The 20170-nt window shown below is 42.7% G+C and overlaps 1 protein-coding gene across 2 annotated transcripts; it reads left to right on the forward strand.

The window, feature by feature from the left end:
• The first annotated feature begins 203 nt into the window (after positions 1-203).
• LOC129819781 (glycerophosphodiester phosphodiesterase domain-containing protein 5-like) lies at positions 204-19895 on the forward strand. 2 transcript variants are annotated; one of them, XM_055876368.1, is made up of 16 exons: positions 204-712; positions 9869-10141; positions 10949-11052; positions 11405-11498; positions 11951-12010; positions 12351-12449; positions 12544-12637; positions 13053-13198; positions 14616-14698; positions 15093-15243; positions 15625-15849; positions 16546-16703; positions 16812-16959; positions 17310-17392; positions 17591-17670; positions 18252-19895. In XM_055876368.1, exons 2-16 carry the CDS (start codon positions 9959-9961, stop codon positions 18353-18355), a joined length of 1812 nt encoding a protein of 603 aa, XP_055732343.1. In that variant the 5' UTR covers positions 204-712; positions 9869-9958; the 3' UTR covers positions 18356-19895. The 2 variants fall into 2 exon arrangements, with proteins under 2 accessions (XP_055732343.1, XP_055732352.1); XM_055876377.1 differs by having other exon boundaries at positions 13056-13198.
• The last annotated feature ends 275 nt before the right edge of the window (positions 19896-20170 follow it).

Raw genomic sequence — 20170 nt, forward strand, 5'->3', positions numbered from 1 at the left:
AAATTGCTACAATTTCATTGTTTAATTTATTTTGTAAACTAGCCTATTGTTCTGAATTCATAATGCCAATAAACAAAAAGAAGCACTGAAACCTGCTTTTGGAGTGGTGTGGTGTGTGTCCACCTTTTCCCTAATGTTGCAGAGTTTGTAATACTCCTTAGGGACTCTTATTTTGAAAGTTGATTATGCCATAGAGTAAAGCTGTAACTTTGCAGCTGTAACCCTTATGTTAGACAAGACTGAAAAGCTCGATTACAATTTCATTCCATAACCCCTCCCCAATACACGCTTGAAGGCACTCACACAATCTACGTTTTTTTCATACGAAATATAGTCAATTAATATTGAGACTCGCATTATTGTCCGTAATTAAGAGTCTATAATACTCCACACCCACTTTCAATCGATAGGAGTACAGATTCGGGAAATTGCAATATTGTATCCAACACCAGTCATTGTATCCATTATTATTCAACATCGAAGGACAGTGAGCGTGAATGTCCAGAAGAAAGGAATAACCTTCGACAGTTACACGAAAGAATATCTCCATTGGCAACAGTTGGCAGTCGATTACTATTAGACATAACAGGGTATCCTAAGTGTTCGTCGTGTGTGTTCGTTAACCGTGAAGAGGAACTGCGCACTGCGGCTTCCCCGGGAGTGAAAATCAAGCCAAGGATTTGGGGGAAATCAAACGGAACCCTTTCCTGGGGTAGGCTATTTAAACGTATACAATGTCAGATAAAGGATTTAGATAGGGAATAATATCTGCATGCATGTGTGTCATTTATGAGAACTGAATATAACATATGGACATTCATAACATACGAACTTCAGTTATATAGGATACACGCTGTTATCTCTGGCTCGTTCCTTGAACAGACAGTGTGCAATTCGTCAGTATGTTAGAGGATTTCCGATTTTCTGCAAGTCTTGGCGTGTTATAGACCGAGGTAAAGTTGGTTTTATATTCACACACTCGGACATTCAGCAGACATTCAACAGGCATTCGCCAAAATCAATTAAAACATGTTAAAGTCAATAACTAATTCACAGTTTGTTTTGAGTAGAAATTCCAGTTTTTACTTGATAGAAATACATAAAATGCCATTTAAAGCGAGTATAAATCAATAACTAATTCAGTTTGTCACAGAAACATAAAACTATGTATGATTTATTCTATAAATGTCTAGCATACTTTTACAACCTTTGTTTTGAAGAAAATTCCAGTTTTCATTTGATAAAAATACATAAAATCTATAAACTGCCATTTGAAGTGGTATAAATGTCACGGTTGTCGTAAGAACTGGACCAAGGCGCAGCATAAGTAGAGTTCCACATCTTTATTATCAATTGGAACTTAAGCAAAACAAAACCATAAACGAAACGTGACTACGTGGTGCACAAACACAAAATAATATCCCACAAACACAGGTGGGAAAAATAGCTACTTAAATATGATCCCCAATTAGAGACAAGATTTCCAGCTGCCTCTAATTGGGAATCATACAAAACACCAACATAGAAAAAATAAACTAGAACACAACATAGAAATAATAAACTAGAATACCCCCTAGTCACACCCAGACCTACTACACCATAGAGAAACAATGGCTCTCTATGGTCAGGGCGTGACAATAAATCAATAACTAATTCACCGTTTGTCACTGAAACATCAAACTAGGTATGATTTATTTTATAAATAGCATACTTTTACAGCATTTGTTTTCAGGACAAATTCCTGTTTAGATTTTATAGAAACTCATAAAATCAATAAAATGCCATTTAAAGCGGTATAAATCAATAACGTTTTCACTGATTATGACAGAATCATCAAACTAGGTATGCTTTATTCTATAAATGTCTAGTGTACTTTTACAACCTTTGCTTTGAGTAGAAATTCCAGTTTTGATTTGATAGAAATACATAAAATCTCAAATATTGCTTTTAAAGATGAAGAAATCTAATTCAGTGATTGTCTCACAAAAAAAGTGAAAATATTCATTTATTTGCAATATCTTTAAAGAAATGTCACTTTCAAGTGCAATTTGAAGTTAGACAATGTTTATATAAAGTTATACAATGTTTACAATCTTAAATTGTATTTCAAATCAATAGTTGCATTTTTAGTGCAACAAATCAAATCAAATTTGATTGGTCACAAACACATGGTTAGCAGATGTTAATGCGAGTGTAGCGAAATGCTTGTGCTTCTAGTTCCAACAGTGCAGTAATATCTAACAAGTAATCTAACAATTCCCCAACAAGAACCTAATATACACAAATCTAACAAGTAATCTAACAATCCCCCAACAACTACCTAATACACACAAATCTAAAGGGGTGAATGAGAATATGTACATATAAGTATATGGATGAGCGATGGCCGAGCGGCATAGGCAAGGTGCAGTAGATGGTATAAAATACAGTATATACATGTGATATGAGTAATGTAAGATATGTAAACATTATTAAAGTGGCATTATTTTAAGTGGCATTGTTTAAAGTGACTAGTGATCCATTTATTAAAGTGTCCAGTGATTGGGTCTCAGTGTAGAAAACAGGTTCACTGAGTTAGTGATTGCTATTTAACATTCTGATGGCCTTGAGATAGAAGCTGTTTTTCAGTCTCTCGGTCCCAGCATTGATGCACCTGTACTGACCTCGCCTTCTGGATGGTAGCGGTGTGAACAGGCAGTGGCTTGGGTGGTTGTTGTCCTTGATTATATTTTTGGCCTTCCTGTGACATCGAGTGCTATAGGTTTCATGGAGGGCAGGTAGTTTGCCCCCGTTGGTGAGTTGTGCAGACAGCACCACCCTCTGAAGAGCTTTACGGTTGAGGGCGGTGCAGTTGCCGTACCAGGCTGTGATACAGCCCGACAGGATGCTCTTGATTGTGCATCTGTAAAAGTGTGTCAGGGTTTTGGGTGACAGGCCAAATTTCTTCAGCCTCCTGAGGTTGAAGAGGCGCTGTTGCGCCTTCTTTGCCACACTGTCTGTGTGGGTGGACCATTTCAGTTTGTCTGTGATGCGTACGCCCAGGAACTTAAAACTTTCCACCTTCTCCACTGCTGTCCCTTCGATGTGGATAGGGGGGGGGGCTCCCTCTGCTGTTTCCTGAAGTCCACGGTCATCTCCTTTGTTTTGTTGATGTTGAGTGAGAGGTTGTTTTCCTGACACCACACTCCGAGGTGCCCTCACCTCCTCCCTGTAGGCTGTCTCGTTGTTGTTGGTGATCAAGCCCACTACTGTTTTGTCATCTGCAAACTTCATGATTGAGTTGGAGGCGTGCATGGCCATGCAGTCGTGAGTGAACAGGGAGTACAGGAGAGGGCTGAGCACACACCCTTGTGGGGCCCCAGTGTTGAGGGTCAGCGAAGTGGAGATGTTGTTTCCTACCTTCACCACCTGGGGACGGCCCATCAGAAAGTCCAGAACCCAGTTGCACAGGGAGGGGTTGAGACCCAGGGACTCCAGCTTGATGATGAGCTTGGAGGACACTATAGGGTTGAATGCTGAGCTGTAGTCAATGAACAGCATTCTTACATAGGTATTATTTTTGTCCAGATGGGATAGGGCTGTGTGAAATGTGATGGCATTTGCGTCATCTGTGGACCTGTTGGGGCGGTATGCAAACTGAAATGGGTCTATGGTGGCCGGTAAGGTGGTGGTGATATGATCCTTGACTAGCCTCTCAAAGCACTTCATGATGACAGAAGTGAGTGCTATGGGGAGGTAGTCATTTAGTTCAGTTATCTTTGCCTTCTTGGGTACAGGAACAATGGTAGCCATCTTGAAGCATGTGGGGACAACAGACTGAGATAGGGAACGATTAAATGTCTGTAAACACACCAGCCAGCTGGTCTGCACAAGCTCTGAGGACACATCTAGGGATGCTGTTTGGGACAGCAGCCTTGCTAGGGTTAACAAGTTTAAATGTTTTACTCACGTCAGCCACTGAGAAGAATACGTCACGTGTCTGAGTCATTTAATTGCGACTCCACCTTGTCCCTGTACCGGTATTTTGCTTGTTTGATTGCCTTGCGAATAACTACAGTTAAAGTCGGAAGTTTACATACACTTAGGCTGGAGTCATTAAAACTTGTTTTTCAACCACTCCACAAATGTCTTGTTAACAAACTATAGTCGGTTAGGACATCTAGTTTGTGCATGTCACAAGTAATTTTTCCAACAATTGTTTAGAGATAGATTATTTCACTTCTAATTCACTGTATCGCAATTCCAGTGGGTCAGAAGTTAACATACACTAAGTTGACTGTGCCTTAAAACAGCTTGGAAAATTCCAGACAATTATGTGGCTTTAGAAGCTTCTGATAGGCTAATTGACATAATTTGTGTCAATTGGAGGTGTACCTGTGGATGTATTTCAAGGCCTACCTTCAAACTCAGGGCCTCTGCTTGATATCATGGGAAAATCAAAACAAATCAGCCAAAAATGGTAGACATCCACAAGTCTGGTTCATCCTTGGGAGCAATTTCCAAATGCCTGAAGGTACCACGTTCATCTGTACAAACAATAGTAAGCAAGTATAAACACCATGGGACCACGCAACCGTCATACCGCTCAGGAAGGAGACACGTTCTGTCTCCTAGAGATGAACATACTTTGATGCGAAAAGTGCAAATCAATCCCAGAACAACAGCAAAGGACCTTGTGAAGATGCTGGAGGAAACAGGTACAAAAGTATTTATATCCACAGTAAAACGAGTCCTATATCGACATAACCTGAAAGGCCGCTCAGCAAAGAAGCCACTGCTCTAAAACTGCCATAAAAAAGCCAGGCTATGGTTTGCAACTACACATGGGGACAAAGATCGTACTTTTTGGAGGAATGCCCTCTGCTCTGATGAAACAAAAATAGAACTGTTTGGCCATAATGACCATCGTTATGTTTGGAGGGAAAAGTGGGAGGCTTGCAAGCCGTAGAACACTATCAACAAAGTGGTGATCCTAACTGACCTAAGACAGGGAATTTTTACTAGGATTAAATGTCAGGAATTGTAAAAAACTGAGTGTACCAGCAATCTACCTTACCAAGCAAAGTGAGAAGAATAAGAGCACCACATTGAAGCTGCCCAGCAACACCCGTTGGGATGGTGTTGTCAACCTGTTTGACAGTCTCCTGGAGGGGAAGGAGTCTCTCAAAGAAATGGCCATATGTATTTTGGGAGAGAGTGGTAAGCAGCCTGAAACTACTGAAACCTATAGCAGTAGCCATTGCACGGATTGAGGGAGACAATGCCATCCTTTCTGATGTTCAGACTCTGCTTGCAGATGTAAGAGAAGAAATGCTAGACTTCTAGGCAGAGTTGCAAAGAAAAAGCCATGTCTCAGACTGGCCAATAATAATTAAAAAGATTAAGATGGGCAAAAGACCACAGACACTGGACAGAGATATGGCTTTTTCTTTGCAACTCTGCCTAGAAGGCCAGCATCCCAGAGTCGCCTCTTCACTGTTGACGTTGAGACTGGTGTTTTGCGGGTACTATTTAATGAAGCTGCCAGTTGAGGACTTGTGAGGCGTCTGTTTCTCAAACTAGACACTCTAATGTACTTGTCCTCTTGCTCAGTTGTGCACCGGGGCCTCCCACTCCTCTTCCTATTCTGGTTAGAGCCAATTTGCGTTGTTCTGTGAAGGGAGTATTATACAGCATTGTACGTTATCTTCAGTTTATTGGAAATTTCTCGCATGGAATAGCCTTCATTTCTCAGAACAAGAATAGACTGACGAGTTTCAAAAGAAAGTTCTTTGTTTCTGGCCATTTTGAGCCTGTAATCGAACCCACAAATGCTGATGCTCCAGATACTCAACTAGTCTAAAGAAGGCCAGTTTTATTGCTTCTTTAATCAGGACAACAGTTTTCAGCTGTGCTAACATAATTGCAAAAGGGTTTTCTAATGATCAATTAGCCTTTAAAAAGTATAAACTTGGATTAGCTAACACAACGTGCCATTGGAACACAGGAGTGATGGTTTCTGATAATGGGCCTCTGTATGCCTATGTAGATATTCCATTAAAAATATGCCGTTTCCAGCTACAATAGTCATTTACAACATAAACAATTTTGATCAAATTTCAAAAACAAGGAGATTTCGGTAGTGTACGGTCGTGGCCAAAGGTTTTGAGAATGACACAAATATTAATTTTCACAAAGTTTGCTGCTTCAGTGTCTTTAGATATTTTTGTCAGATGTTACTATGGAATACTGAAGTATAATTACAAGCATTTCATCAGTGTCAAAGGCTTTTATTGACAATTAGATTAAGTTGACGCAGAGTCAATATTTGCAGTCTTGACCCTTCTTTTTTAAGACCTCTGCAATCTGCCCTGGCATGCTGTCAATTAACTTCTGGGCCACATCCTGACTGATGGCTGCCCATTCTTGCATAATCAATGCTTGGAGTTTCTCAGAATTTGTGGAGTTTTGTTTGTCCACCCGCCTCTTGAGGATTGACCACAAGTTCTCAATTAAGGTCTGAGGAGTTTCTTGGCCATGAACTCAAAATATCAATGTTTTGTTCCCCGAGCCACTTAGTTATCACTTTTGCCTTATGGCAAGGTGCTCCATCATGCTGGAAAAGGCATTGTTCGTCACCAATCTGTTCCTGGATGGTTGGGAGAAGTTGCTCTCGGAGGATGTGTTGGTACCATTCTTTATTCATGGCTGTGTTCTTAGGAAAAATTGTGAGTGAGCCAACTCCCTTGGCTGAGAAGCAACCCCACACATGAATGGTCTCAGGATACTTTACTTGTTGGCATGACACAGGACTGATGGTAGCGCTCACCTTGTCTTCTCCGGACAAGCTTTTTTCCGGATGCCCCAAACAATCGGAAAGGGGATTCATGAGAGAAAATGACTTTATCCCAGTCCTCAGCAGTCCAATCCCTGCACCTTTTGCAGACCTTTTTCCTGGAGAGAAGTGGCTTCTTTGCTGCCCTTCTTGACACCAGGCTATCCTCCAAAAGCCTTCGCCTCACTGTGCTTGCAGATGCACTCACACCTGCCTGCTGCCATTCCTGAGCAAGCTCTGTACTGGTGGTGCCCCGATCCCGCAGCTGAATCAACTTTAGGAGACGGTCTTGGCGCTTGCTGGACTTTCTTGGGCGCCCTGAAGCCTTCTTCACAACAATTGAACCGCTCTCCTTGAAGTTCTTGATGATCCGATAAATGGTTGATTTAGGTGCAATCTTACTGGCAGCAATATCCTTTCCTGTGAAGCCCTTTTTGTGCAAAGCAATGAAGACGGCACGTGTTTCCTTGCAGATAACCGTGGTTGACAGAGGAAGAACAATGATTCCAAGCACCACCCTCCTTTTGAAGCTTCCAGTCTGTTATTCAACCCACTGTTGTAATCCCTGACAATGGTGCTTCTTCAAAGTTTTGGCTCAGGGGTGTGAGTACTTATGTAAATTAGATATTTCTGTATTTAATTTTCAATACATTTAAAAAATATATATATTTGATCCATTTTGCATTCAGGCTGTACCACAACAAAATGTGGAATATGTCAAGGGGTATGAATACTTTCTGAAGGCACTGTACATCAAGGGGGCTGCAGCCTACATGCTAAGAGCATAGAAAATGTTCAGTATTTTTCATCGTAGTGTATAATGTCATTGGTTGTCAGATAATGATCACCTTATGTAGACTAGGCATACAGTGCATTCGAGAAAGTATTCAGACCTCTTGACTTTTTCCACATTTTGTTACATTAGTCTTATTCTAAAATGGATAAAATAATATAATTTTCCTCATGAATCGACACACAATACCCCATTAATGACAAAGTGAAAACAGGTTTTAGACATTTTTGAAAATCTATTAAAAATAAAAAAAAACAGAAATACCTTATTTACATTAGTATTCAGACCGTTTGCTATGAGACTCGAAATTGAGCTCAGGTGCATCATGTTTCCATTGATAATCCTTGAGATGTTTCTACCACTGGATTGGAGTCCACCTGTGGTAACTTCAATTGATTGGACATGATTTGAAACGGCACACACCTGTCCATGTAAGGTCCCACAGTCAGAGCAAAAACCAGCCATGAGGTCGAGTGATTGTGTCGAGGCACAGATCTGAGGAAAGTTCCAAAAAATGTCTACAGCGTTGAATGTCCCCAAGAATACAGTGGCCTTCATCATTCTTAAATGGAAGAAGTTTGGAACCACCAAGACTCTTCCTAGAGCTGGCTGCTTGGCCGAACTGAGCAATCGGAGGAGAAGGGCCTTGTTCAGGGAGGTGACCAAGAACCTGATGGTCACTCTGATAGAGCTCCAGAGTTCCTCTGTGGAGATGTGAGATGGGAGAAACTTCCAGAAGGACCACTATCTCTGCAGCACTCCATCAATCAGGCCTTTATGGTAGTGGCCAGAAGGAAGCCACTCCTCAGTAAAAGGCACATGATAGCATTCTTGGAGTTTGCCAAAAGGCACCTACAGGACTCTCAGACCATGAGAAACAAGATTCTCTGGTCTGATGAAACTAAGATTGAACTCTTTGGCCTGAATGCCAAGCGTCACGTCTGGAGGAAACCTGGCACCATCCCTACAGTGAAGCATGGTGGTGGCAGCATCATGCTGTCAGGATGTTTTTCAGCGGCAGTGACTGGAAGACTGTTCAGGATCAAGGGAAAGATGAACGGAGCAAAGTACAGAAAGGTCCTTGATGAAAACCTGCTCCAGAGCTCTCAGGACCTCAGACTGGGGCGAAGGTTCGCCCTCCAACAGGACAACAACCCTAAGCACACAGCCAAGACAATGTAGGTGTGGCTTTGGGACAAGTCTCTGAATGTCTTTGAGTGGCCCAGCCAGAGCCCGGACATGAACCCGATCTAATATCTCTGGAGAGACCTGAAAATAGCTGTGCAGCGACGCTCCTCATCCAACCTGACAGAGCTTGGGAGGATCTGCAGAGAAGAATGGGAGAAACTCCCCAAATACTGGTGTGCTAAGCTTGTAGCGTCATACCCAAGAAGACTCAAGGCTGTAATCACTGCCAAAGGTGCTTCAACAAAGTACTGAGTAAAGGGTCTGAATACTTATGTAAATGTGATTTCAGTTTTTTATTTGTAATAAATTTGCAAAAAATCTAAAAACCTGTTTTTGCATTGTCATTATGGGGTATTGTGTGTAGATTGATGAGGAGAGCAAAAAAAATTGTTTAATAATTTTTAGAATAAGGCTGTAACGTAACAACATGTGGAAAAATCAAGTGGTCTGAATATTTTCCTGTAGAAGCACACTAGCCCACCAATCAAGATAGAAGTTAGCGAGTTGGGAATCCCTAAGAGAGAAATCCCATTCAGAGACTGTCGCTGTAGTGTCTTAGCTCTTATTACTAATGGATATAATAAGAAAGACTCTGAATACATGGAAGTGAACTGGAGCCTCACATTACTAAAGCTAGTTAGTAAAGAATAACACAGCACATGACCAATTGTGCTCTGTTCTTAAAGGGGACATCAGTAATTAATAGAACATAACAATCACCATCCCAAAATGTATTATTGTGAAAATGAAGATGTGTGTCAGAATGGGACTTGTCCTTTACCTAGCCTGTAATCACCTACCTAGTATGGTTTTATAATTCATTATCTAGGCCTACAGCAGTTGTGTAATGTTTGGGGGCCAGGGTTAAGGTTAGACTTGACTTCCTTTTACCTATTGTCCTTCTCCACTATCTTTACCTCTGTGATGAAGTTATGCGATAGTTCTAACCGGGACTTGAACCCAGGACCTTGTGAAATCCGAACCCTTTGACAAAATCTCTATGTGGGCTTGGGTTAAGGCCACTACAATATTAACACTATTTCTCCATTTACTCTCTCCCTTCCCATTCCAAGCTCCTTATGCTCCTCTCACCCATCCACTTCTTCCACCTCTTCCTCTTCTCTCTCTCTCTCTGGTGTGTGATGGCGCTGTGTGTGTGAGCCATGGGCCCCTCTCCGACCACCCTGTCCAAGCTCAAGCTGGGGAAGCTGCGTGTGGTGCGCCGGCGGCTGCTACAGCGCTACGAGCACCAGCCCTATGTCTCGTGCCTGGCCGGCCTCTACGGCTGTCAATGGAGACGCTACCAGAGGACCCGTGCCACACCGGGAGACTGCTGCTGCAGCAAGGTTAGAGAAGTCAGGGACTGTGGTTTTACAGGGTGGTTTAATAACCTTGACAGAGCAGAGACTATACTCACACACACACACACACTACAACAATGTACTCTCTCTCACACACACCCAGCCTCACAACGTGAGTCAAACACACACTCGCTTTCTTTATCTCCCTCGCTGTCGATATCTCTCTCTAGCATTGCTTACATCATTTGTACTGTCACGGTTTTACAATCCTTGTTAAGCCAATGAGGAGCTTTTTCCTCGCATTCCTCCCTCTCCTCAGAGTTCAACGGGCACGTCGTAAACTGTATGGAAAGCATTCTAGGGTATAAATACATACAGTGAGTGTGGAAAGTATTCAGAACCCTTCCCTTTTTCCACATTCTGTTACGTTACATCCTTATTCTAAAATGGATTACATTTTTTTTAATTTGAAGGGGTCTGAATACCTTCGAATGCACATTCACACGTTTTGAATTTCCCAGACCCGTAAAAGACTAGCACGCTTCTATGTTTTTGTAAGATTATTCAATGCTGCAAAACAACAACTTGCAGTGTGACATTCTAATCATTGAATAATGGTAGCCCAGACTTGAGTTGTTTACCTCGTGTTGGGGTAAACATACAAAGAGAAGTGATCAGTGTGGAGGAGGTTTTGGCTCTGTCCTAAATCGCTGCCTTGCAACCAAAATGTTGTCGGTCCAATCCCAATCTCTGTTAAATTCTTGGTAGTGTACATTTTCAGGCCAACAGTATATATGGGTTATGAATTTGATATGAAGTCTGTGGGACTTATTGTGTTTCTCTATCCTGCAGTTGGAGTGTGTCAGCTTTGCTCTCCTCATCATGACTTTCTGTCTCACACTGGTCTTCCTCTACTTCTGGAGTGAAGCTCAGAATGACTACAATGATTTTGACTGGTAGGTGTGCTAGTATGTATTCGTAATGTATACACACATCTAAGTACTTTATTAACAAGCACGCAAATATATAAATACTCAAGGGCACACACACAGACATTATGCACACACACACTAACAACATTACCATACTGTATAGTCACGACTAGTGTCTCTGCTGCTGACTGTTAACTGCTGCACTCTGCTTTCTTTCTGTGTGGCTCTTGCTCTCGCACTCTCGTGTGACACACACACACACACACACACACACACACACACACACACACACACACACATTTTCTCTCTCAACTCTTGTCATCCTCTCTCTCCCCCCTCTCGCTCTTGCTTTCTTCCCCTTTTCTTGCATTTCCAGGTTTAACTTTAGGAACCTAGGATTCTGGTTCCCCTGGTCTGTGGTGTTGCTGGTCATCGCTGCCGCCTTCTTCAGCTACGTCACTCTGCTGCTGGTGAGGGGTGTATTTGTGTGTTTTTTTTGTTTGAGGGGTGTATATGTGTGTTTTTTTTGTTTGAGGGGTGTATATGTGTGGTTTTTTGTTTGAGGGGTGTATTTGTGTGTTTTTTTGTTTGAGCGGTGTATATGTGTGTTTTTTTTGTTTGAGGGGGTGTATTTGTGTGGTTTTTTGTTTGAGGGGTGTATTTGTGTGGGTTTTTTTGTTTGAGGGGTGTATTTGTGTGTTTTTTTTTTGTTGGAGGGGTGTATTTGTGTGTTTTTTGTTTGTTTGAGGGGTGTATTTGTGTGGTTTTTTTTGTTTGAGGGGTGTATTTGTGTGGGGTTTTTTTGTTGGAGGGGTGTATTTGTGTGTTTTTTGTTTGTTTGAGGGGTGTATTTGTGTGGTTTTATGTTTGAGGGGTGGTTTGGCATCTGTCTGATATGAGGTATGTGTGGTTTGAGTTGTAGCTGTTGGCTGTGTGTCTGCTGTCAGAGGGACAGAAGCTGTACCTATACTGGGGCCACAAGGTAACGTCCTCGCTCCTTTGAACTTCCTGCCTACTTCTCTACCTCATGTGGCCTATCCATCACTGTCCTTATGGCCCATAAGTTGTATAATCATCCCATCCATTCTTCTGTGACAAGATGAAATTAATGATTTTACCTAGAAGAAATTGTTGACTGCCTGGTATAAGAAAAGTTCAAATAAATGCTGAATGCTGCAGATTTATGGATAGATCCTGAAAAAAGAAGTGAACATTAATTGTGCTCAGCTCAGTTTAAAGTTAGGTGAATGAAGTGCTCCATAGTGTGAATATGGTATGGTGCTAATGGTTGTATGTTGTCCTAATTCTGGGTGTGTTGCCAGATTGGCATCCTGGTGACTCTAGCCTTCTCCATTGTGGCCACAGCAGTTCTGTCTGACCTATGGAGCAAAGAGTGGACCACTCTCCTCCTCTCTTTCCAGGTGGGGCCTCCCTTCTTTCATCTATATAGTCATCCCTATCTCTTAATTCTCTGTCTTTCCCACACCTTCTGCAATTTGTTTATGTTTTGAATAGGTGACGGCGCCATATTTGCATGTGGGAGGAGTCTTGTTGATGACACTGCTATCCTGGCCAATAGCCTTACATTTCTTCCGCATTAATAAGAAAGGTGAGACTGAGTAGGTGGGGCATGTTTGAGCAGCTGTATAAATAATATGCAAATTACAGAGTAGAATTAGGCAAATACTGACATCATACCTAGGGCAAGGACGGAAACTTCAGGGAGGTTTTCTATCTCAATCAGAGGAGGCTGGGATGAGCTATAGGAGGACGGGCTCATTGTAATGGCTTGAATGGAATCAATGGAATGGTACTTATAGCTCCTTCCACCAGCCTCCTCTGATTTCAAACGTATGATATGTCTGCATATAGTCAATACAGCGGTAGATATTCCTGTTTTGTTTGATTTGAATTATTTGTTTTACAAAATGTGTATTCTAGTGTCATTTCTTTGGTCTTAAGGAAATGAATCAACCAGAAATAGATATCTGTACCCCATAATAAACCGTGTGTGTGTGTTCCAGTAGGGCGGACGCTCATCATGGGGCTGTACCTGGCAGTTCTGTGTGCCCTCTACTTGGTGCCCCTGGGCATGTACTCACCCTGCCTCAAAAAAGAGGGTGCTCTGGGCCCTGCTCCAGCCCTAATCGGGCACAGAGGGGCACCCATGGTGGGTAGGCCTGGTCAGCAATAACATTAATGCCAACCCATTCTTATCAACTATTTTCAAAATTAACTGGCTGGAAACGACTATTTATATAAGTTACATAACATTGAACAACATAGCAGTGACATTGTATTGGTAGTAGTAGTTAAAAAATAGCGCCACCACGTGGTGGTCTCCGATAGAGGTGTCGGTTTCGATAGGTGCAATTGTCCCAGAGTCCCGGTAAGAGGACTGATAATGCCTACCAGGAGACAGGGATAAACTCACACTTTAATGCCACACCGAACGGACAGCCACACAGCAAGCAAGAAGAGGAGACTAGCTGTAATGTTAGTGTATAGTGGTTTTCTGTACGACAGAAGGAACAGCGAATATATTGTAGCGACCCGCACAGACAGCGGTGTGTTATGTGGTAGACTATTAGTGGGTTGTGTTGTACTTACCAGTGTTCGCGGGGTCCGACATGCCAATCAACCTGCTATCTGCCAATCACGGGGATGCCTGGAATGTTCTGTTGCCGGGCATCCTGGTGTTTGGCGGAGTGGCGTGGAGGTGGGTTGGGCAGGGCAGGGCAGGGGGATGGAGCATTGGAAGTTAAGACCAGGTTTAGCTATTGTTCTCTCTCTTACGTCTGGGCTTCACAAAAAAAGGTCACGGTTGGCTTGTGGGGTATCTTTCGTTTATTTGGCGTGGGCTACGGCCAAACAGTAGCCTGTGTAAAGTTGGGTTAATAAACCATAAATTCGTAAACTCAACCCTCTGTCTGGGCAATTGTTCCTTTATGATCTTGTCTGGTCATTACAATATATTACAACAGAGTGATGGCAGTATTGGCTATAAAATAGTAATAGCAGTGAGGCAATATATACAAATCAGCAATGGCATAGCAATGGGTTAGTACACAATAGTAATGGTTGTTGTAGCGTTAGCGGTGCTAGCAAGGTAATATTATTGGCTGGTAATAAATATACAGTAATACACAGGGGTTAGTAAGCTAACATGCTACAAAGCAGTAATGCAGGCGAACAGGCTACATAGCACAAATGGTAGCATACGGTAGTAAGGGCTAGAATAGCATAGGCAGTATAAAACAGGATGAAATTAGTGAATAGCATAGTATACAACATGTACGGGGAGCTAGCATGCTAGGCTAGCAGGCCACGGGCTAGTAGGCCTAAGGCTATAGATAATAACACACAGTAGTATGGACAGTAAGGGCAAGTTAGCATCAGTGTTAAAACTACAAAGGCTAACATGCTAACAAGCGGCCATGTTGAATGTGGCTATGACCATATCAGGAAGTGACCGGGTAGCTAGTTTGCTGAACTGATGTTTATGCCTGCTATTTATCATCTGTGCTGGTAGTGCCTCTGTTTAGGATAACTATGTTAGAATCATGTTTATGTGTATTAAATCTCAGCTTGCTCCAGAGAACACACTCATGTCCTTTGAGAAGGCAGTGGAGGCTGGTGGGGAAGGTCTGGAGACTGACGTCACCATCAGGTCAGTGGTGGTTGTCAACTCTCCTCACACCCTGTCCATCTTGTGTACCTTAGCATGTCCCAACATTAGTCTATCTCACCAGTCGTGGGTATTATGAAACAAGCTTGCTATGCAAGGTTAACTCAACATAGCTGGTGAGCTCATATCATCAACAAGCCATTGCCATCAGGTTCTTTCCCATGTTTGTCCTGGGCATTTTTATTGGAGTAAAACATTTATTGAAGGAGACTTTGACATACCTGAATAAATTATAGATAGATTGATAAAGTACCTGGGTCTCTTTGACAGAGATATCGTGATGCACTTCAGTCAACTCTGTAACTGTCAACTCTGCAATGGTCAACTCCATAACCATCAACTCAGTAACTGCCATGTCCTCCTCTTGTTGCCATAGCTACGACGGGGTGCCCTTCCTGATGCACGACCGCACCCTGAGGAGGACTACCAACGTGCAGAAGGTGTTCCCCAACCGGACGGATGCCCCTGCGGCCATGTTCACCTGGGGGGAGCTGGAGACCCTCAACGCCGGGGACTGGTTCCTCTATGTGAGTCACCAACCGCCGCTGTGGTAGTACCTCAGGAAGACTCAGGGTCACGTAAAATAAGCCTAGTCTTGAACTGCTTTTTAATAAAGATCATGATCATTTCGCTTCATGGACATGGTATGATGGGATACCAATGGAAGTAGTTACGACAACATAATAAGATGATGGATATTGAAGATAGACATTTTGTCACTACACCAAAGTACTATTGATGGGGGTCGGAAGGTTATTGATTGCTCAACTCCAATTGGACAACCAACGACTTTATGGAATACAATGTGATATTACATTGTCCCCTGCATTGCGCCATGCAATATGATTTGCCATGATGCCAAAGCATTCCGTATACTGACTGTCTCTCTACCCCTGGTGGTTCTGCAGAGCGACCCATTCAGCACGGCCTGGTCTCTGGGCGCCGAGGACCGGGCACAGGCACAGAACCAGTCCGTGTGCACCCTCAGGGACATCCTGGAACTGGCAGCCCAGAGGGGCAAACAGGTGATCTTTGACCTCTACCGCCCCCCTCGGGGCCACCCCTACAGGGACACCTGGATCACACGCACCCTCGAGGTCATCCAGAACGAGTCCTCCATCCACTCACACCAGGTGAGGGCACTGTGGGACGATGTTATAAAGAGACGTAGGGTGAAGTTGCCCCTAGGTGCTGATCTTGGGTCAGTTTTGCATTTTCCTCACTAATGGTTAAGGTTAGGATTGGGGGATGGGAAGCTGATCCTAGATCTGCACCTAGGGGAAACTTATTCACTATGTGTCTGTGTTAGGGGCCTTCACGGTCCAAAAAGTTGGACCCGTTCCGAAATGGACCTGGGGCTTTCCCATCTGGACCCGATATGCATAAATAAATGTTGACAATATAGAAAACCGGTCCAAACAAACTTGAGGAAAACTAGAACCATTCCGTATAGACTTTTATATAACTTTTGCCCCACAAGGAGGCTCTATGACTGTAGCCTATTGCCTCTTTGATGACTTATGATTGGCCAACAACAAGCTACAAGCTGAACTCTCGTGAAAAGCAAAGAGCAGTAGCATAAATTATACAATTTCTCTCTCTCTCTACTGCAGCAGTCGCATTCTGATCTATATGGGTCCTTCCGGGATAGTCAGTTAAAATTACACCTACTCGAGACCTGTGACAATCACAGGAGGTCTGACCCAGACCCGTGAAATGTTTTCTAATTCTAGATTCGATCCCACTCGGGTCTCAGGTATTCAGGTACAGGTGGATCCGTAAAGACCTCTAGTCTGTGTGTGTGTTCTCTGTGTGAATGTGTGTGTCAGGTGCTGTGGCTGCCCCCAGACCTGCGGAGCCTGGTCCAGAAGATGAATCCTGACCTCCAGCAGACCTCTGGGTCCTGGGGTCCAGTGGAGGAGCTGCAGCAGAACCACATCGTCCAACTCAACCTGCACTACAGCTCCATGTCTACAGAGATGATCAGGTGTGTCTGTGTTTGTGTGTGTATGTCTGTGAGTTAACTGGCTATGTGTTTCTTCATTATCTGTGTGTGTGTGTGTGTGTGTGTGTGTGTGTGAGGTGCCTCCCCCAGTGAGTATGCGGCGGCTAACATCAGCACCAACCTGTATGTGATCAGCCAGCCGTGGCTCTACTCTCTGGCCTGGTGCGCCGGTGCTCAGTCTGTCACCACCAATTCCCCACAGCTCCTCAACAAACTCACCAGACCCCTGTTCCTCATGGTGAGAAAAAACCCCTGGGAGAAATACTTCTGCATCCCAATAATCTATCTTTTCACAAGAAGTGTGCACTTGTTTACTACTCTCCACAAATGTAAAAACATTGTATTTTGGTGTAGGTATGAGCTAGAGGGAGTATCCATCATACTTTTATTTTATACTGGCAATTTTCTTTCATATCCACGAAGGGAAGTGAACAAGTGCACACTTTGAGAGAAAGGACTGATTATTGGGATAAAGGGCCCAAATGCAGCCTATATCCTACCTTCCTCGAAGTATCACAGATCTAAAATGATTTGGATTGGTGAAAGTAATACACCTAGAGACGATGGTTGTCTGTCTTTCTTTCTCAGACTCCAGATGAGTACAATCTGATGTGGGTCCTCACCGACGTGGTGTCCTTCATCCTCATCCTCATCATCTTCATCTTCCACTGGTGAGTGAGCCCACCAGAATACAGAGAGCAAGGGTTGTCATAAGCTGCCTTTTAATATGCCTACATAAAAAACATAGATTGGTTATGTGATTGAAATTTAAGCTTCGGGTGAAGGTCGGTATGTTTTGGATATAACGGTGATGCCACTTCCTGTAGTGTCACTGCTTGTAGTGATGACTGTAACTGTGTTGGTGACAGGTGGCGAGAACGAGGCTTGGCTTTCTGTTCGGGCAGCAAACCCACACTAGAACACGGCACCTACAGCAAGTTCAGGACAGGTGAGTTAGAGGGTGTCGGTAGGAGATACCCAGTCTTTGCTCCATGGCTAGCTTTGGTAACATATGAGATACATGTACACACACACGCACACTAACCCTATATAGCAGGGAACATCAATTATATTGAGCGGATGGTCAGGGGGCCGGAGCATAATTACAAATAATTTGTAGACTGGGCTTCTTGCGGTCAATTTGCAAACATATATAATAACACAAAATACTTTTAAACCTTGCTTACATTTGTATATGACATAGCTTATATCTCTCTATTATGCGTGGGAATTCAAATCACTTGGAGTTGATTTTCTGGTGATTTTACAGTCTTTTATGTCCATCAATAAAAATAAATAATTTACTATTATTATTTTTGCTCAGAAAACTTGGGGGGGACAAATAAAAATCACTCGTGGGCCAAATTCCACCTGCGGGTCGCCAGTTGGGGAACCCTGCTATATAGGCTTAGAACAGAGATGGGTTGAAATGAAAAAGACAATGTATTACATGTATTACTTAATCATTATTCCATATGAATGATAATGACCTTTGTCAACCACTAACCGCTAACCTCATCCCCCTGACAGAGATGAGTGATGTGTGGTCCGTCTCCAGTGTCAACATCCTGGGAGAGCCTGCTGGAAGCCCTCTAGCCACTGAGCCTAACCTGGCAACCGTCTCAGAGCACTGAGAACCAACCAACCAATCTCTTCTGCGAGGCTCAGTTCAAACAAACCATTCCTCCCCCTCACTCTCACCCTGGCAACACCCCTGGGCCCAACCTGGCATCTCACCAGGACCCAACCTGGTAACCCGGGAGCTCAACCTGTCAACCCCTGTAACATTTAGTGAGAATGAGAAATAGTTCATTGATGTGAGGCCTATCTGAGCTGTAAGTGGCGCTGATGTTGTGTCACTTGCAGAAATGATTTCATTGCATAGAAATGAATCCGTAAATCACAGATTAAAGCTCACACAGCCTCAAGGACCATAACCAACTCTTCACACTACAGACACCCTCTGATGCTGGGAAGAGATGACTACACTATTGAACCAGGCCCATGGAAATGGATTACTCACTGCATTAATATAAGAAGAAAAGAGACCTTCCGCTGTAGATATTCTCAATTTATTTTGCCCTCCACGGGTTCCTTTCCATTTCAGCAGCCACTGCAGTGTTGAGTTACGTGAATTACAAACACTTTACCATTTCCTTAGTGTGTGAGAGTAGTGGTCGATAAGATGTGTGTATATGACCAGACTGGAGTTCAATTAGTACGTGTTTGTTTTCTTTCGAATACTTATGCTGTGTGCTTGATTGAGCTTTCCTGGCATTTAGGGAACTAATGAAGTAGTCACAAAAGTGCAAACTCCACCCATCTGGGATCTGGCACTCGAATCAAATGGTCAAAGTATTTCAAAGAAAAATGAATACTATTAGAACCCAGGTTTGAATATGACACGATGATTCTGTTTTTCTGGAGATAAATGAAAGTGTTTGATTGTAGTCTACGTTTATAAGCACTTAGAGCATTAGGCGGCGTAATGAGGTGACACCCAGAGAACCTTGCAACATACTGTATAATCACTGCAACAACATAAACAGTGACCTACTCAGAACAATTAGATTATGTGTATTTCCATGGTCCATATTGAGTTCATTGTTTTTAACCAATTTGTTTAGTCTTTTCAACACAAATGAAAATCCTTCTGGCAAGGATTAAAAAACCAAATGTTATACAATGTTTAGTCCTTTTGGTCAGATTATAGCAGAACTCTTACATCTCCCTACAGTTGATTCTGCCTCAGCTTTACTCTGCATTGTTGTCTAATCTATGTGAATAATGCCAACTTCAGCTCTGGTAGCTGAGTTTTCTAGTAATTACTATTAAACCTGTTAGATTCCATTATGACTGACGACATATTGATGAGTAGCTCATCACAAAGCTACGGTGGTCCTAAAGGGCAAAGTAGCTTTTAAAAGCCACCGTACAAAGCCTTAGGAATACCTACAAAAGAAAAGTCTGTTCAGCCAAAGAATCACAGTATATATACAGTACTAGTCTGATTTGTCATCTACGTATGACACCTGTAGTGTTCTCTTGGTCGTAAGATTGTCTTCGTTCTACTTCTATCTGTTTTTGGGACATTTAAGAGCTATGTGTTGTTTTAGTTACTCTTCTGATTGTAACAGGATGACATATCATATTAAAAGACCATTTTCAAACAGGCCAATTTGTAATTTTATTGTCTAAACGTTTCAATGTTGTCATTTTGTTAAATTCCCATTCTGCGATAGACATATTTGCGTTCCTTAGTGTGAGATTTGCAAAGTGCCTAACAATTCTCATGCAAGAAAATAAGAGGCCCTGCTAATCCAGAGTTAGAAGACCGGCAACAAATGTCCAAAATTAAGCTGAGAGGAAAACACTCAGTTGGCTGTGATAGCCATTGTATTTAGTATGAGCCTATTCCATATGAAGTCATTTTAAACAATGGCATTATT

The sequence above is a fragment of the Salvelinus fontinalis genome, chromosome 2 (genome assembly GCF_029448725.1).
Source record: "Salvelinus fontinalis isolate EN_2023a chromosome 2, ASM2944872v1, whole genome shotgun sequence".
Taxonomy (NCBI): Eukaryota; Metazoa; Chordata; class Actinopteri; order Salmoniformes; family Salmonidae; genus Salvelinus; species Salvelinus fontinalis.